The sequence below is a fragment of the Scyliorhinus canicula genome, chromosome 14 (assembly GCF_902713615.1).
Source record: "Scyliorhinus canicula chromosome 14, sScyCan1.1, whole genome shotgun sequence".
NCBI classification, from domain to species: domain Eukaryota; kingdom Metazoa; phylum Chordata; class Chondrichthyes; order Carcharhiniformes; family Scyliorhinidae; genus Scyliorhinus; species Scyliorhinus canicula.
In genome coordinates this window covers 120261402-120278421 of record NC_052159.1, presented here as the reverse complement: position 1 = coordinate 120278421, position 17020 = coordinate 120261402, and the positions used below count along the sequence as shown (strand labels likewise).

The 17020-nt window shown below is 53.1% G+C and overlaps 1 protein-coding gene across 5 annotated transcripts in view; it reads right to left on the bottom strand.

Annotated features, from left to right (window-relative positions):
* uggt2 (UDP-glucose glycoprotein glucosyltransferase 2) overlaps positions 1-17020 on the bottom strand; it is a 625263-nt gene that overhangs the window by 402248 nt on the left and 205995 nt on the right. For all 5 annotated transcript variants that reach the window (XM_038817830.1, XM_038817832.1, XM_038817829.1 and 2 more), the window contains one exon: positions 16779-16851. In XM_038817830.1, the coding sequence (XP_038673758.1) occupies positions 16779-16851 (73 nt within the window). The remainder of the gene's footprint in view (positions 1-16778; positions 16852-17020) is intronic.

Here is a 17020-nt window from a genome sequence, read left to right as displayed (position 1 = left end):
TTACAGACCCAGTACGACAAGGCCTATCAAGATACACAGCGCAGTCTTGATAAGAGAGGAGACTGAACACAAGGTCACCCAATTAACAAAGAAATACGACAATTTACAGGCAGCTTTAAATGCGCTCCACAGTCCACTAAAGAACAAAGGTTTTCAAGAACACCGTTGACCACGTTAAATGCCAACAGAATATAGATAAGCTCCAGTCGTTACTTTCAGTTCAGAATGGTTTTATGTGTGCCTTCGGGACAGACGAGACGGATGAGTGAGAGATGGCAGATTGGGAAGAGTTAACTGAAAGCGCGCAAATGTACGTTAAAGGAACGGAAAGTCAAAAGCAGCCGCCACACATCCCAAAAAGGCACCAGCTGCACAGGTCGCACCAACCCCCACAGCTGCCCCAACACCCATGAATCCGATAACCACAGAGAGAAGGATTAGAGACCAAGCAGGTGCAGATATCACCCACCCGCACCCCACGTTTCTCATCATGCTCTCTGGAATGGTTTACTACACCCTTTGCTTCTTCAACTATTCTTTCAGACCCCTTCAAGTCACTTCCAAATGCTATTTACCCTTAAAACACAATGGTTCCCGATGGTAGGCTGATGGAGAAAGTGAAATCTCGTGGTTCCATGATGTACTAGCTAGATGGATAAAGAACTGGCTGGGCAACAGGAGACAGAGAGTAGTGGTGGAAGGCAATTTCTCAAAATGGAGAACTGTGACCAGTGGTGTTCCACAGGGATCCGTGCTGGGACCACTATTGTTTGTGATATACAAAAATGATCTGGAGGAAGGTACAGGTGGTCTGATTAGCAAGTTTGCAGATTACACTAAGATTGGTGGAGTATCAGATAGTGAAGGGGACTGTCAGAGAATACAGCTGAATACAGATAGATTGCAGAGTTGGGCGGAGAAATGGCAGATGGAGTTCAATCCGGGAAAATGCAAGGTGATGCATTTTGGAAGATCCAATTCAAGAGTTCGACAGCGAACTATATGGTAAATGAAAAAGTCCTGGGGAAAACTAATGTACAGAGACATCTGGGTGTTCAGGTCCATTGTGCCCGGAAGGTGGCTGCGCAGGTGGATAGAGTGGTCAAGAAGGCATATGGCATGCTTTCCTTCATCGGACGGGGTATTGAGTACAAGAGTTGACTGGTCATGTTACAGTTGTACAAGACTTTGGTTCGGCCACATTTGGAATACTGCGTACAGTTCTGGACGCCACATTACCAAAAGGATGTGGATGCTTTGGAGAAGGTGCAGAGGAGGTTCACCAGGATGTTGCCTGGTATGGTATGGTATGCTATAGGGCGCTAGCTATGAAGAAAGGTTGAGCAGATTAGGATTATTTTCATTAGAAATATGGAGGTTGAGGGGGGACCTCATTGAGGTCTACAAAATCATGAGAGGTACAGGCAGGGTGGATAGCAAGAAGCTTTTTCCCAGAGTGGGGGACTGAATTACATGGGGTCACGAGTTCAAGGTGAGAAGGGAAACGTTTAAGGGAGATATGCGTGGAAAGTTCTTTATGCAGAGGGTGGTGGGTGCCTGGAACGCATTGCCAGCGAGGTGGTAGAGGTGGGCACGATAGCGTCACTTAAGATGTATCTAGACAGACACATGAATGGGGCAGGGAGCAGAGGGATACATATCCTTAGAAAATAGGCGACAGTTTTAGATAGAGGATCTGGATCAGCGCAAGCTTGGAGGGCCGAAGGTCCTGTTCCTGTGCTGTAATTTTTCTTTGTTCTCTTTGTTCTTTGTCAGAGATAGAGACCGAAACCCCCATCTGGTGGGAAGGCATTGCAAAATGGAACCTACTCTCATACACAATAGAGACCCTCCTCCTGAGTGTAGTGATCTATAGTGTAGTCCTCAAATTCAAACTCCATAAATGAAAGGCAAAAGCCTCCCGGCCCCCTATATACACTGGTCGAGCTGCCCTCTTTGCAATCCAATCTACTAAGAATGTACAACTTACAAAAAATCTGAGATAACCGCTGCTAAATGGACCCTTTGTGTCTCCGTACTGATGAAATGTAATAAGAAGGAAGAATGTGGTGCTGCTGTTTAAGTTTTGTAGATTTTGTGTTGTAGATAGGTTCTTTATGTCAAAACAGCAGCATGAGTGTAGCATAGAAAGTTTAGTTAGCAACCAACCGTTTAGTATGAATTTAAGTTTAATTTTTATGAATTTAATTTGGATATAAAATAGCCAGTTCTAGTGAATTGTTTTAATGAATGTATGTGATTAGGTATTAGGTAAAATTGTACAATGAAGTCTAGGACAGAGTAGAGTCAGACCTGAACTGACTGACCAGTGGCCGGCTTCATTAGATAGACTACGGGATCAAGACTGTGATCCACCACGCTTTGCATTCAGGATAAAGAGGACGGAATGTAGCCATGTAAAATGGCCACCTGCAAAGGACCGGGGGAATTGTGGTCAATTTGGGACACAGACAGGTACACAGCCTCTGTGTAGTCTGCAAAGAAACCTGACTTGGCTGAAACTTGCATCCATTGAGAATCAATTACCATTTTCCCTCAGACAATATCATTCGCAATAAGGACCATCAACGATAGCAGACTAACCACTGCCACTCTCCCCCCCCCCCCCTTATTTGGAAAAGCCTACGTGCCTGCGACAATGATAGCTAGGACCCGCCCAGCCATCAAGGTATCCGCCCCCTAATTGGCAAAACCCTATCTATCCATTGGACCTGGAGTAAGGACCGCACAAAAGGGATGAAGGATAAAAAGATCTGCGCACTAGAGATCGGTCTCTTTTGCGACTGGCCTGTGTGCGACCAACTGCAGCAGAACAACCAAGTTCAAGGACCTGCAACCATCCTGAAGGACGAGTCCAGCTGAGATGAACCCAACAACTTCCAACCAACCACATGGACCCGAATAAAGGACTTATCTTGCACAATGCCAGTCACTTGAAGTTAAGTAAAGGTCATCTTAGTTGCTAGGTGTAGTTTAGTATGGAGCCATGTGTATTAGTGCAGAGATATACAAGTCTTGTGTTATTAATAAATGTATTTTTGAGCTAACATACTGGTTGTGTCGTCATTTGGTCACTATAAGAAACAGCTTCTGATTCACATAAAGGGTAAAAATGCAACAATTGGAAGCCACCAAAATCTCAAACGCATGTGGGCTTCTAATCCTCGTAGTATTTATAGTCTTACCATGTTCCAAGAACTTGATTTTTTTTTAAAATAATTTTTATTGAAATTTTTACAAAATATAAACATCTCAACTCTTTTAACAAAACCGCGGTAACACCTCAAGAACAATACCCACCCAACTTCAAAAGCAACTACAAACAAAAGAAAAAAAACAAAAGAACACCCAAACAACAAAAGGGAAAGAGATAGCACCCGCCACATCCCACAGACCCATGTACACAGTTCTCCCTCCCACCGATCCAAACACCCCTCCCTCCCTCCCTCTCCCCCTCCCTCTCCCCCCTCCCCCCTCCCTCCCTCTCCCCCCTCCCCCCTCCTCCCTCTCCCCCCTCTCCCCCTCCCTCCCTCTCCCCCCTCTCCCCCTCTCCCTCCCTCTCCCCACTCTCTCTCCCCCTCCCTCCCTCTCCCCCTCCCTCCCTCTCCCCCTCCCTCTCCCCCTCCCTCCCTCCCTCTCCCCCCTCCCTCCCTCTCCCCCCTCCCTCCCTCTCCCCCCTCCCTCCCCCTTCCCCCTCCCTCCCTCTCTCTCCCCCTCCCTCCCTCTCTCTCCTCTCCCTCCCTCTCCCCCTCGCTCCCTCTCCCCCTCGCTCCCTCTCCCCCCTCCCTCCCCCCTCTCACCCCCTCCCTCCCTCTCACCCCCTCCCTCCCTCTCACCCCCTCCCTCCCTCCCTCTCCACCTCCCTCCCTCCCTCCCTCCATCTCCCCCTCCCTCTCTTCCCCCCTCCCTCCCTCTCTTCCCCCCTCCCTCCCTTCCCCCTCCCTCCCTCCCTCCCTCTCTTCCCCCCTCCCTCCCTTCCCCCTCCCTCCCTCCCTCTCTTCCCCCCTCCCTCCCTCCCTCTCTTCCCCTCCCTCCCTCTCTTCCCCCCTCCCTCCCTCCCTCTCTTCCCCCCTCCCTCCCTCCCTCCCTCCTCTCTTCCCCCCTCCCTCCCTCCTCTCTTCCCCCTCCCTCTCTTCCCCCTCCCTCCCTCCCTCCCTTCCTCCCTCTCCCTCCCTCCCTCTCTTCCCCCCTCCCACCCTCCCTCCCTCTCTCCCCCCCTCCCTCCCTCTCTTCCCCCCTCCCTCCCTCCCTCTCTTCCCGCTCCCTCCCTCTCTTTCCCCCTCCCTCCCTCTCTTCCCCCTCCCTCCCTCTCTTCCCCCTCCCTCCCTCCCTCTCTTTCCCCCTCCCTCTCTTCCCCCTCCCTCCCTCCCTCCCTCTCTTCCCCCCCTCCCTCCCTCCCTCTCTTCCCCCCTCCCTCCCTCCTCCTCTTCCCCCTCCCTCTCTTCCCCCTCCCTCCCTCCCTCCCTATCCCCCTCTCTCCCTCTCTTGCCCCCTCCCACCCTCCCTCTCTTCCCCCCTCCCACCCTCCCTCCCTCTCTACCCCCCTCCCTCCCTCTCTTCCCCCCTCCCTCCCTCCCTCTCTTCTTCCCGCTCCCTCCCTCTCTTCCCCCTCCCTCCCTCTCTTCCCCCTCCCTCCCTCTCTTCCCCCCTCCCTCCCTCCCTCTCTTCCCCCTCCCTCTCTTCCCCCCTCCCTCCCTCCCTCCCTCTCTTCCCCCCCTCCCTCCCTCCCTCTCTTCCCCCTCCCTCCCTCCCTCTCTTCCCTCCCTCCCTCCCTCCCTTCCCCCCCCACCCTCCCTCCCTCCCTCCCTCTCTTCCCCCCCTCCCTCCCTCCCTCCTTCTCTTCCCCCCTCTCCCTCCCTCCCTCTCTTCCCCCCTCCCATCCTCCCTCCCTCTCTTCCCCCTCCCTCCCTCTCTTCCCCCCCTCCCTCCCTCCCTCTCTTCCCCCTCCCTCCCTCTCTTCCCCCTCCCTCCCTCTCTTCCCCCCTCCCTCCCTCTCTTCCCCTCCCTCTCTTCCCCCCTTCCCTCCCTCCCTCTCTTCCCCCTTCCCTCCCTCCCTCTCTTCCCCCCTCCCTCCCTTCCCCCCTCCCTCCCTCTCTTCCCCCCTCCCTCCCTCTCTTCCCCCCTCCCTCCCTCCCTCTCTTCCCCCCTCCCACCCTCTCTTCCCCCCCTCCCTCCCTCCCTCCCTCTCTTCCCCCCCCTCCCTCCCTCCCTCCCTCCCTCCCTCTCTTCCCCCCCTCCCTCCCTCCCTCCTTCTCTTCCCCCCCCTCCCTCCCTCCCTCTCTTCCCCCCCTCCCTCCCTCCTTCTCTTCCCCCCCTCCCTCCCTCCCTCCTTCCCTCTCTTCCCCCTCCCTCCCTCCTCCTCTTCCCCCTCCCTCCCTCCCTCCTTCTCTTCCCCCCACTCCCTCCCTCCCTCTCTTCCCCCCTCCCACCCTCCCTCCCTCTCTTCCCCCCTCCCACCCTCTCTTCCCCCCTCCCTCCCTCCCTCCCTTCCCCCCTCCCTCCCTCTCTTCCCCCCTCCCTCCCTCCCTCTCTTCCCCCCCTCCCTCCCTCCCTCCCTCCCTTCCCCCCTCCCTCCCTCCCTCCCTCCCTTCCCCCCCTCCCTCCCTCCCTCCTCTCTTCCCCCCTCCCTCCCTCCTCTCTTCCCCCCTCCCTCCCTCCCTCCCTCCTCTCTTCCCCCTCCCTCCCTCCCTCCCACCCTCCCTCTCTTCCCCCCCTCCCTCCCTCCCTCCTTCTCTTCCCCCCCCCTCCCTCCCTCCCTCCTTCTCTTCCCCCCCTCCCTCCCTCCCTCCTTCTCTTCCTCCCTCCCTCCTTCTCTTCCCCCCTCCCTCCCTCCCTCCCTCCTTCTCTTCCCCCCTCCCTCCTTCTCTTCCCCCCTCTCCCTCCCTCTCCCTCCCTCTCCCTCCCTCCCTCTCTTCCCCCCCCCCCCCCGGGTTGCTGCTGCTGCCGGCCTATTTCCCTACCGTTCCGCCAGGAAAGGTAGCCACCGCCTAAAGAACCCTTGTACTGATCCCCTCAGGGCAGATTTCACCTTCTCCAATTTAATGAACCCCGCCATATCATTGATCCAGGCCTCCACGCTTGGGGGCCTCGCATCCTTCCATTGGAGCAAGATCCTCCGCCGGGCTACTAGGGACGCAAAGGCCAGAACACCGGCCTCCTTCGCCTCCTGCACTCCCGGCTCCACTGCAACCCCAAAAATTGCGAGTCCCCAGCCTGGCTTGACCCTGGATCCCACCACCCTCGACACCGTCCTTGCTACCCCCTTCCAAAACTCCCCCAGAGCTGGGCACGCCCAAAACATATGGGCGTGGTTCGCTGGGCTCCCCGAGGACCTAGCACACCTGTCCTCGCCCCCGAAAAACATACTCATCCTCGTCCCAGTCATGTGGGCCCTATGCAGCACCTTGAACTGTATGAGGCTGAGCCTCGCACAGGAAGAGGAGGATTTCACTCTCTACAGGGCATCCGCCACGTCCTCTCCTCAATCTCCTCACCCAGCTCCTCTTCCCATTTACCCTTCAGTTCCTCCACCGAGGCCTCGTCTACCTCCTGCATTACCCGGTATATGTCCGAAATCCTCCCTCCTCCAACCCACACCCCCGAGAGCAACCGATCCCGCACCCCTTGTGGGGGCAGCAAGGGGAACCCCTCCACCTGCTGCCTGGCAAACGCCCTCACCTGGATGTACCTAAACATGTTCCCCGGGGGGGATCCCAACCTTCCCCTCTAACTCCCCGAAGCTCGCGAACCTCCCCTCCACAAACAGGTCCCTCAACCTCCCCTACCCTGTGCCAGCCCAGAAATCCGCCATCAATGCTCCCTGGGACAAACCGATGGTTCCCCCGTATCGAGGCCTCCATCGAGCTCCCCACTTCTCCCCTATGCCGTCTCCATTGCCCCCAAATTTTGAGGGTATCCGCCACCACCGGGCTTGTGGTATACCTCGTTGGAGGGAGCGGCAACGGCGCCGTTACCAGCGCCACCAGGCTCGTGCCCACACATGACGGCGCCTCCATCCTCTTCCATGCTGCCCCTTCCTCGTCCATTACCCACTTACGCACCATCGCTGCGTTGGCAGCCCAATAGTACCCACAGAGGTTGGGCAACGCCAGCCCCACCCTATCCCTGCCCCGTTCCAGGAACACTCTTCCCACCCTCGGAGTCCCATGCGCCCACACAAATCCCGTGATACTCCTGTTGACCCTCCTAAAAAAGGCCTTCGGGATAAGGATGGGGAGGCACTGGAACAGGAACAAAAACCTCGGGAGCACCGTCATCTTAACGGACTGCACCCTCCCCGCCAGTGACAGCGGTAACATATCCCACCTCTTAAACTCCTCCTCCATCTGCTCCACCAACCTTGTGAGATTGAGCTTGAGCAGGGCCCCCCAGCTCCCAGCCACCTGGACCCCTAGGTACCTGAAGCTCTTCCCTGCCTGCTTCAGTGGGAGCCTACCAATCCCCTCCTCTTGATCCCCCGGATGCACCACAAACAACTCACTCTTGCCCAGGTTCAACTTATACACAGAGAAACCCCCGAATTCAATAAGAATCCTCATCACCTCCGGCATCCCCCCCATACAGCAACAGGTCGTCCGCATACAGCGACACTCGATGCTCCTCCCCACCCCGCACCAGGCCCCTCCAGTTCCCTGACTCCCTCAATGCCATGGCCAGGGGCTCATTCGCCAACGCGAAGAGCAAGGGGGACAGGGGGCACCCCTGTCTCGTCCCCCGGTACAGCCGAAAGTACTCCGACCTCCTCCTATTCGTGGCTACACTCGCCATCGGGGCTTCGTAGAGCAGCCTCACCCACCAGATAAACCCCTCCCCAAACCCAAACCTCTCCAACACCTCCCACAAATACTGCCACACAACCCTATCAAAGGCCTTCTCCGCATCCAATGCCACCACTATCTCCGCCTCCCCTTCCATGGCCAGCATCATAATGACATTGAGGAGCCTTCGCATGTTCGTATTCAACTGCCTTCCCTTCACAAACCCCGTCTGGTCCTCATGAATGACCTCGGGCACGCAATCCTCTATTCTAGTGGCCAGGATCTTTGCCAGCAGCTTAGCGTCGGCGTTTAGCTGCGAAATCGGCCTATATGACCCGCACTGCAGAGGGTCCTTGTCCCGCTTCAGGATCAAGGAAATCAGCGCCCGTGACATAGTTAAAGCCCCTTGCCTCGTTAAAGGTCCGGACCAACAGGGGGCCCAACAGGTCCAAATACCTTTTATAAAATTCCGCCGGAAACCCGTCCGGCCCCGGCGCCTTCCCTGACTGCATGCTCCCTATCCCTTTGACCACCTCCTCCAGCTCGATCGGCGCCCCCAGTCCCTCCACCTGCTCCTCCTCTACCCTCGGGAATCACAGCTTGTCCAAGAAGCGCCCCATTCCACCCCCCTCCACCGGGGGCTCCGACCGGTACAGTTCCCCATAGAAGTCTCTGAAGACCCCATTAACATCTACTCCCCTCCGCATCACCTTCCCAGCCTTATCCGTCACTCCCCCAATCTCCCTGGCCGCGTCCCGCTTTCGGAGCTGGTGTGCCAGCATCCTGCTCACCTTCTCCCCAGATTCATACACCGCCCCCTGTGCTTTCCTCCACTGAGCTTCCGCCTTTCTGGTAGTCAATAGGTCGAATCTGGCCTGAAGGCTACGCCTCTCCCACAGCAATCCCTCCTCTGGAGCCTCCACATATCTCCTATCCACCCGCACCATCACCCCTATCAGTCTCTCCCTCTGCTCCCCCCTCTCCCTATGGGTTCGGATGGAGATCAGTTCCCCCCTCATCACCGCCTTCAATGCCTCCCAGACCATTCCCACTCGGACCTCCCCGTTGTCATTGGCCTCAAGGTACCTCTCGATACACCCCCGAACCCTCTCGGCCACCTCCTCATCTGCCAGCAGCCCCACCTCCAAGCGCCAGAGCGGATGTCGGTCCCTCTCTTCCCCCAGCCCGAGGTCCACCCAGTGCGGGGCATGATCTGAAATGGCAATGGCGGAGTATTCCACATCCTCCACCCTCGAAACCAAACCCCTGCTCAGGACAAAAAAATCAATCCTCGAGTAGGCCTTATGTACGTGGGAGAAAAACGAGTATTCCCTGGCCCTTGGCCTCGCAAACCTCCAGGGATCCACCCCCCCCATCTGGTCCATAAATCCCCTCAACACCTTGGCCGCCGCCGGCCTCCTACCCGTCCGGGACTTAGATCGATCCAATGGGGGATCCAGTACCGCGTTGAAGTCCCCCCCATGATCAGGCCCCCCACCTCCAGGTCCGGAATGCGGCCCAACATACGCCGCATAAACCCCGCATCGTCCCAGTTTGGGGCGTAAACATTCGCCAACACCACCCGCTCCCCCTGCAGCTTACCACTCACCATAACATATCTCCCGCCACTGTCAGCCACCACATTTAACGCCTCAAACGACACCTTCTTCCCCACCAGGATCGCCACCCCCTTACTCTTCTCATCCAGCCTGAGTGAAATACTTGGCCCACCCATCCCTACCTCAGCCGAACCTGGTCCACCACTCTCAGGTGTGTCTCCTGGAGCATGGCTACATCCGCCTTCAGCCCCTTCAGGTGCGCAAATACCCGGGTCCATTTGACCGGCCCAGTCAGCCCCCTCACATTCCAGGTTATCAGCCGGATCAGAGGGCTCCCTGCCCCCCTCCCCTGCCGATTAGCCATACCCCATCCCTTGCCCACCACCGGCCAGCGTCCCCCGCTCTGCTAGTTTCCCACGGCGGCAACTCCCCCCTTCCAGCACTCCCTGCGTCCTCCAGCTCCTTCCTGACCGTTTCAGCAGCAACCCGGTAACCCCCCCCCAGGCTAGGACAACTCCTAGCCGCGCCCCTCCCTCCATAGCACTCCCGTGAGCCAGCTAACTTCTGCTGACCCCGGCGACTCCCGCCCTACCTCCAACTCCTCCCCACGTGGGACTACCCCTTCTCCATCGTGCCCATCAATGGATCCTCCCCCCCCCCCGCTTTTGCGCGGGAAAAGAAAACAGCCAGCAACGACCCGCGCTTCTCAGCCCCGCCCCCACCATCTCCCAGCACGGGAAACCCGCAGAAAGCCCGCGCTTTCGCCCTGCCCGGCCCCGCCTCCTCCAGGGCTACTCCCATTGTCAGTCCCCCCCCACCAGCTCCCCGAACTCCCCGTTTACCCCCCTGCCCGAACCCGTCCACCAGACCCCTACAGAAAAACCCATATAGAAAACACAAATCGACATCACCCCACCCACCCTAAGGCCAACCCACATCTTACAATAAACCAAGCAAATACAAATACAGTATTATACAGCATCCCCCATCTTAGACCCTCAGTTTGAGTCCAATTTCTCGGCCTGTACAAAGGCCCACGCCTCCTCCGGGGACTCAAAATAATGGTGCCGATCCTTATAGGTGACCCACAGACGCGCCGGCTGCAACATGCCGAACTTCACACTCCGTCTATGGAGCACCGCCTTCGTCCGATTAAACCCGGCCCTCCGCCTCGCCACCTCCGCACTCCAGTCCTGGAAGATCCGCACCTCCATGTTCTCCCACTTGCTGCTCCGCTCCTTCTTGGCCCGCCGGAGCACACACTCACGATCCACGAACCGATGAAACCGCACCAACACTGCCCGCGGCGGCTCATTTGGCTTGGGCCTCCTAGCCAGAATTCTGTGGGCCCCCTCTAACTCCAGGGGCCCCTGAAAGGACCCAGCCCCCATCAGCGAGTTTAACATAATCACCACATAGGCCGCTAGGTCCGACCTCTCCAGCCCCTCTGTGAGGCCCAGGATCCGCAAATTCTTCCTCCTCGACCGGTTGTCCAGCTCCTCGAACCGCTCCTGCCATCTTTTATGGAGCGCCTCGTGCATCTCCACCTTCCCCGCCACGACCTCATCCTCCCTTTCGGAGGCCTGCTGCTGCAGCTCCCGGATCGCAGCCTCCTGGACTGTCTCACGGGCCTCACGATAGCATGGTGGTTAGCATCAATGCTTCACAGCTCCAGGGTCCCAGGTTCGATTCCCGGCTGGGTCACTGTCTGTGTGGAGTCTGCACGTCCTCCCTGTGTGTGCGTGAGTTTCCTCCGGGTGCTCCGGTTTCCTCCCACAGTCCAAAGATGTGCTGGTTAGGTGGATTGGCCATGCTAAATTGCCCGTAGTGAAAGGTTAATGGGGGGGATTGTTGGGTTACGGGTATACGGGTTACGTGGGTTTAAGTAGGGTGATCATTGCTCGAACATCGAGGGCCGAAGGGCCTGTTCTGTGCTGTACTGTTCTAAGTCTAAGTCTGGGTCTCCATCAGCTCCCTGTTGGTTACCTTCAGCGACTCCAGCAGCTCCAACTTAAGCTCCTGGAAGCAGCGCAGCAGAGTCGCCTGCTGCTCCTGAGCCCACTGCCTCAGCTCCTCAAGGCCTCCTCCGGCCGCCATTTTGTCTTCCTTCCCCTGCTTTTTCAGGGGTGCTTTCTCCGGTTTTCTCCTTACCCCACTCCTGGTCCAGACCATAGGACCGTTGGGGTCGACTCCTGTCCTCTTCCCACATCGGGATTTGCCGACACAGCTCCGTTGGGAACCCTGAAAAGAGCCCCAAAGTCCGTTTTCAGCGGGAGCTGCCGAATGTGCGGCTTAGCTCCTCATTGCCGCCACCGGAAGAGTTCCAAGACCTTGATAAAGTACGTTGCCTATCCCACCTGGTATCTCGTTCTGTACTGCTACTGCTTGATCTTTCCCCTCTGCTGTGGGATGTCCTTTCAATAGTTCTCGACCTTTTCCTGCAAACCTGTTAACTATCCGATGTACTATCTGAACTGGCACGGTGTTTCTGTGTCCTCCATTTTTGAACGTCATGTTCCCAATCCATTGTCTTGACACTCTCCCCTGAATGCTGTACATTCAACCAATGTTTATACGTTCCAGTGGCCTTCCCTGCTCTACTAATAACAGTTGCATCCTTCCATTGACTAGACTCTTCAGGCAAGTATGCTCACTGGGCTAAATCGCTGGCTTTTAAAGCAGACCAAGCAGGCCAGCAGCACGGTTCGATTCCCGTATCAGCCTCCCCAGACAGGCGCCGGAATGTGGCGACTAGGGGTTTTTCACAGTAACTCCATTGAAGCCTACTCGTGACAATAAGCGATTTTCATTTCATTTTTTCATTTCATCATTTTTTGTCCTTTCGGAAAAATGGCCTGTTCTAATTCATCAGACGTATTGTGTTCCTCTACAGAAACGCAGTCTGTATCAGTTAACTGGTCCTCATAGTTCTGTAACACATGCGTACCAGATGACCCTAGTTCCTCGTCATGTCTGTCTGCTCTGTCTAAACTTGAAAATTTGTAATCTATATTCATTATCCTTGATGAATGTACCCTAACAGTTTGATTGCCATGTTGTAAAATAATTGTTTTGCCATTTATGCCTATGATCTTCCCTGGACCTTTCCATTCATTCAAATTGTCTCCATTATAGTATACTATGTCTCCTTGCTGATCAACGGTATTTGATGGCCGTACATTGTGCCTTAAAGCTCTGCAAATTCTTTCAGAGACTTCTGCTTCCAAAAAAGCTTTTTTACTGCTATGTAAAGCATTTAAATGCTCAGCAAAGGCAGAGATAACTGTAGTCCCTTCCCAAGCTGGAGACTGGTCATCCAAAATGGTCAGAATTTTAGGATTTCGACCAAACACTAATTGATAGGGACTATAGCCGCAAACCTCTGCAATGAATTATTTGCATGTACCGCCCATGCCAAAGCTGAATTTAGCTTGCAGTTTGGTCTATCTGCCAAAATGTTCCAGAGCATGTCATCTATTATAGCATGGTTTCTTTACGCACACCATTACGAAATGGGCTTTCCGCAGCCGTATTCACAACTGTGATATTCACGTTTTCAAACATATCTCTAAACTCATCATGAGCAAATTCTCCCCCATTGTCCATAAGGAATTTTGCCAGTGGGCCCATTCCTGTCCCTATTTTTCCACAATTTGATCCAGAATTGCTCTCTTTTCTTTACTTCGTACAATAGTTGATTGACTAAATCTGGTTGCTAAATCTACAAAATCCAAAATAAATATATTGTTCGCTTTATCCCAGATCTTAAGGTTCATGGCCACAATGTTGTTAAAATCCTTAGCCAAAGGTAGGGTTACTATCGGTCGTGATGGTGTCCTGTACTTCCTAAAAACTTCACAGCGATCACTAACCTGTTCTATCAGCTTAGTAGTCTTCATCCCTTACCCCTTCACCCTTTAATAAATTTTTCAGCCTCCAAGGGGACAGATGAGCACATTGCCTTTGCAGTTTTAATCCAACAAACTTTTTAGCAGCTAAAGTCCCATTTTCAACTGCCATTAACACATCCTTAACAACTGTACTTGAAATATTATTTGTCCATAATGGAATACAATAGTGTCCCGACTGTGTAAATTGTGAGACCATCATCTTTCCAAAAACTGCTGCCTTATCCGGTTCCATATCCAGTTTCATGTCTGCTCGGAAGCAAAGGTATCTCACTTGATACAACATCTGTGCTAATGAAATGATTCACTCCGGCAATATTGCAAGGGATCACCACTCTTTTCAGCGACTTTAGAGTATTATCATCCCCAAACCTGAAACTTGTGGAACTTTCAAATTCCTTTACCTTGTTACGATTTTCAGCATTCAAGGAGTCCAGGTAACATTTTAACAAGTCAATTCCACACACTGGTAGATGTGCAGCCACTGTCCAACACAGCACAATTGAATGATTCTGCAACCAACACCCTCATTACTGGCGTAAAACAGCTTGTTAATAGGACAATGCCTTCTTTCTGGATACTATCTTGTTCCTCTTCTGACTCTTCCGTGTCATGTGTCGCTTCAAACACTCTATCATACCGTGTTGGACAGTTGAAAGCGTAATGGTATGGAGAGTCACATCGGAAACATCGATTTATCATACCCCGGGCATTTCTGGGGTTCAACTTCCCATTGTAGGTTCTAACTGGGTTTCTGTCTTCATAATTTCCGGGTCCCGATCTCCATCTATAGTCTTGGAACCTGTTTGTAGCCCTACGATTTCGCCATCCTGTTAGTATTATATCTTCCATATTCTGCTTTATTGCAGGCTGACCTATTTGGGTCATCGGAGCCATCGGAATCGAATGTTTCCCCAGAAATTTTTTTAAAGCTTCTGTCATCTGATCGAATAAGGTATCCTTGTCTGCAAACTGAACTCCTGTCAAAACCAGGAGCCTATCCATGTTGCTCACTCTAGCACTGTCATGTAATTTAAAGGCCAACGCAGACTGTGGAAATTCCAAGTTGCGTTTCTGCAGCCTCTTATATAGTCTGCCAAATTCCATTATATAGTCTTCAACGGAGAAATCCTCTATCAAAATCCGACCATGCTTCATACACACTTAACAAGTCATCCTTTTTATAAATCTTATCCATATAACATAATAGAGTCTCCAGCCTTCTTCTGAGTCTTAACACTTCCAATTCCAGTTCAGAAAACACTTTGCTTCAGATTTTACTGTCATAAGGTACAGAAAGAGGCAATGCCATACCTTGTTTTCTCTTTCCCAAAGCAGTTACCTTAGTCCACTTAACTACTGCCCTTCTCCATTGGTCGTACAATCCCCTTTCAGAAAATAAGGGGGGGGGGGGGGGTAGTCATATCCGGCCATCTTTATCCTAGGTTCAGCCATATATCTTTTTTTTTCTTCTCATTCACTCCTTGGTTTGGTCTGGGAAAGTTGTATCTGTCAACCCTTCACATTTGCACAGCAACCTTCTTCTGCTACCATTTGTTAGGCCTTTAGCTGCAGTTGTATAGAGTCGAAGGTTCTGCTCATTTCACAAACACCTTTATTTCACTTGAACAGACTCTGCACAAAACTCTATCATCACATCAACTGACACAAAGGCCACCTGAAGCCTCTTTACATACCAGTGTCAATTATTGGATACTTAACATAAACGAGACAACAAATTGCAGTGTCTCTTAACCCATTACTTAACAGGGAATGTCCACAGGGGATTCCTGCACTGCCTGCGTAGTCCTCTTGCTCTGCCTTGTAGTCACCCATTCCCTTCCTGCCTATAGAGTCTGAGCCTGCAGCGTAACCGCCTCTCTAAAAGTGCTATCTATGATTGTCTCCATCTCGTGCTCCACAGTGGCCCCAGCCATCATCTCAACTCTGAAACCCGGGCTTCCAGGAGCTGCAAAATGTATAATAATAATCTTTATTATTGTCACAAGTAGGCTTACATTAACACAGCAATGAAGTTACTGTGAAAATCCCCTGGTCGCCACAGTCCAGTGCCTGTTTGAGTACACAGCGGGAGAATTCTGAATGTCCAATTCACCTAATAAGCACGTCTTTTGGGATTTGTGGGAGGAAACCGGAGCACCCAGAGGAAACCTACGCAGACTCAGGGAGAACGTGCAGACACCATCATAGATAGTGACCCAAGCGGGAATTGAACTGGGACCCACATGCTATGAAGCAACAATGCTAACCACTGTTCTACCGTGCCGTCTTGCTGGAGATACTTCCTGCACACATGCTGACTCCTGACACTGAAAATGTTCCCACTTCTCACAGAAATCAGGTGGAGCCCACCATGGCTTTAAGTTCTCGTGCCATTACTTACCCCTTTAAATTAAACTTTTTAGAGGATAACTAAAATCAAGTAATATGCTTCCACAGATTTTACATTAATGGGTGCAATTTACTGGCCTCGTTGCACCCGACTTGGTAACACAAGGCCATTGAATCTCGTGAGAAGCCTCTCGTGAGATTCGTGACACTCGAAACGTCTCGCGAGATTTAACTGAAACTCATGAGATGTCACAATCTGGAGTTTGCCCTCACTGAGCGAGGTCCAGATATGCTTATTTAAATGAGCAATTAGGTCATGAATGAGCCAAGGTCCAGTTTAGTACTGGTCCACACAAACTTGGGGTGGGCACCTGGGGTGGTCTCCCAGGCCATTGGAGACCCCCGCGCGGTCCTTTGCTGCATAAGGGGCCGATTCAACTAATTTGGAACAAAGTCCCATAGCGCGCATTAAGCCGTGTGTTTCCCAACTCACGTTGAATAAGGGGCCTCACTGAGGAACATGCGGCCATGGCTGCACATAGCCCTGGAAGCTCTGCTTGCCGGAAATCCCCAGTGTAGCGAGAAATTGGGACGCCATTTAAAAATGGCGTCCCGATCGCCGAGCCCCCGAAGCGACGCCCGACCCCCAGCCCAAGTGCACTATGGGTGGGTCCCTATGCCCCCCAGACATCCCTCAACACCCACGCAAGGCACCCCTCGCCCAATCGGCGGTGCGCAAAAATGCCAGCTTGGTGCCTTGGCAATGCCATGTTGACAGTGCCAGACTGGCATGCAGGTGGCACTGTCAAGGTGCTAGGCAGTGCAAGAGCACCATCCTGCCCAAAGGCCATGCAATTGGGGCCTCTGATGCCTGGGAGACACCCACAAGTGCTGTTCCGTCCGGTCCCCATTTGTGGAGGCCAGTGCTGAACGGTTCTCACTCAAGGTCTCCGAGGTGAAGGTGATGAAACTCAAAGCCCTTGGATTTGCTTGGACTTGGATTGCACCCTAATTCTATGATCAGAGGCACCATTTGAAAATTAAATGAAAATCGCTTATTGTCACGAGTAGGCTTCAATGAAGTTACTGTGAAAAGCCCCTTTGTGACTATTAGTTGGAGAAATAAAGATACAGGCATGACCAAAATAAAAATAACTTACTTTAATTGTTTAAAATGAAATCCCTGAACTTCATCGCTGTCATCATCTTCTTCCAACACAGTAGTATTTGTACCTAGATTAAAATCAGATAGTGTTCATCAGATAATTACACAGTGATGTAAAATGTATAATTGCAGTGTCCAACAGAGGGTCAAAGGAGTCAGTACGGGAGTTATCCAGGAATTGGAAAATTGTTTTAATCCTTACAACTATTGGAAGTTACAGGCAGTTACTTCCTGTTT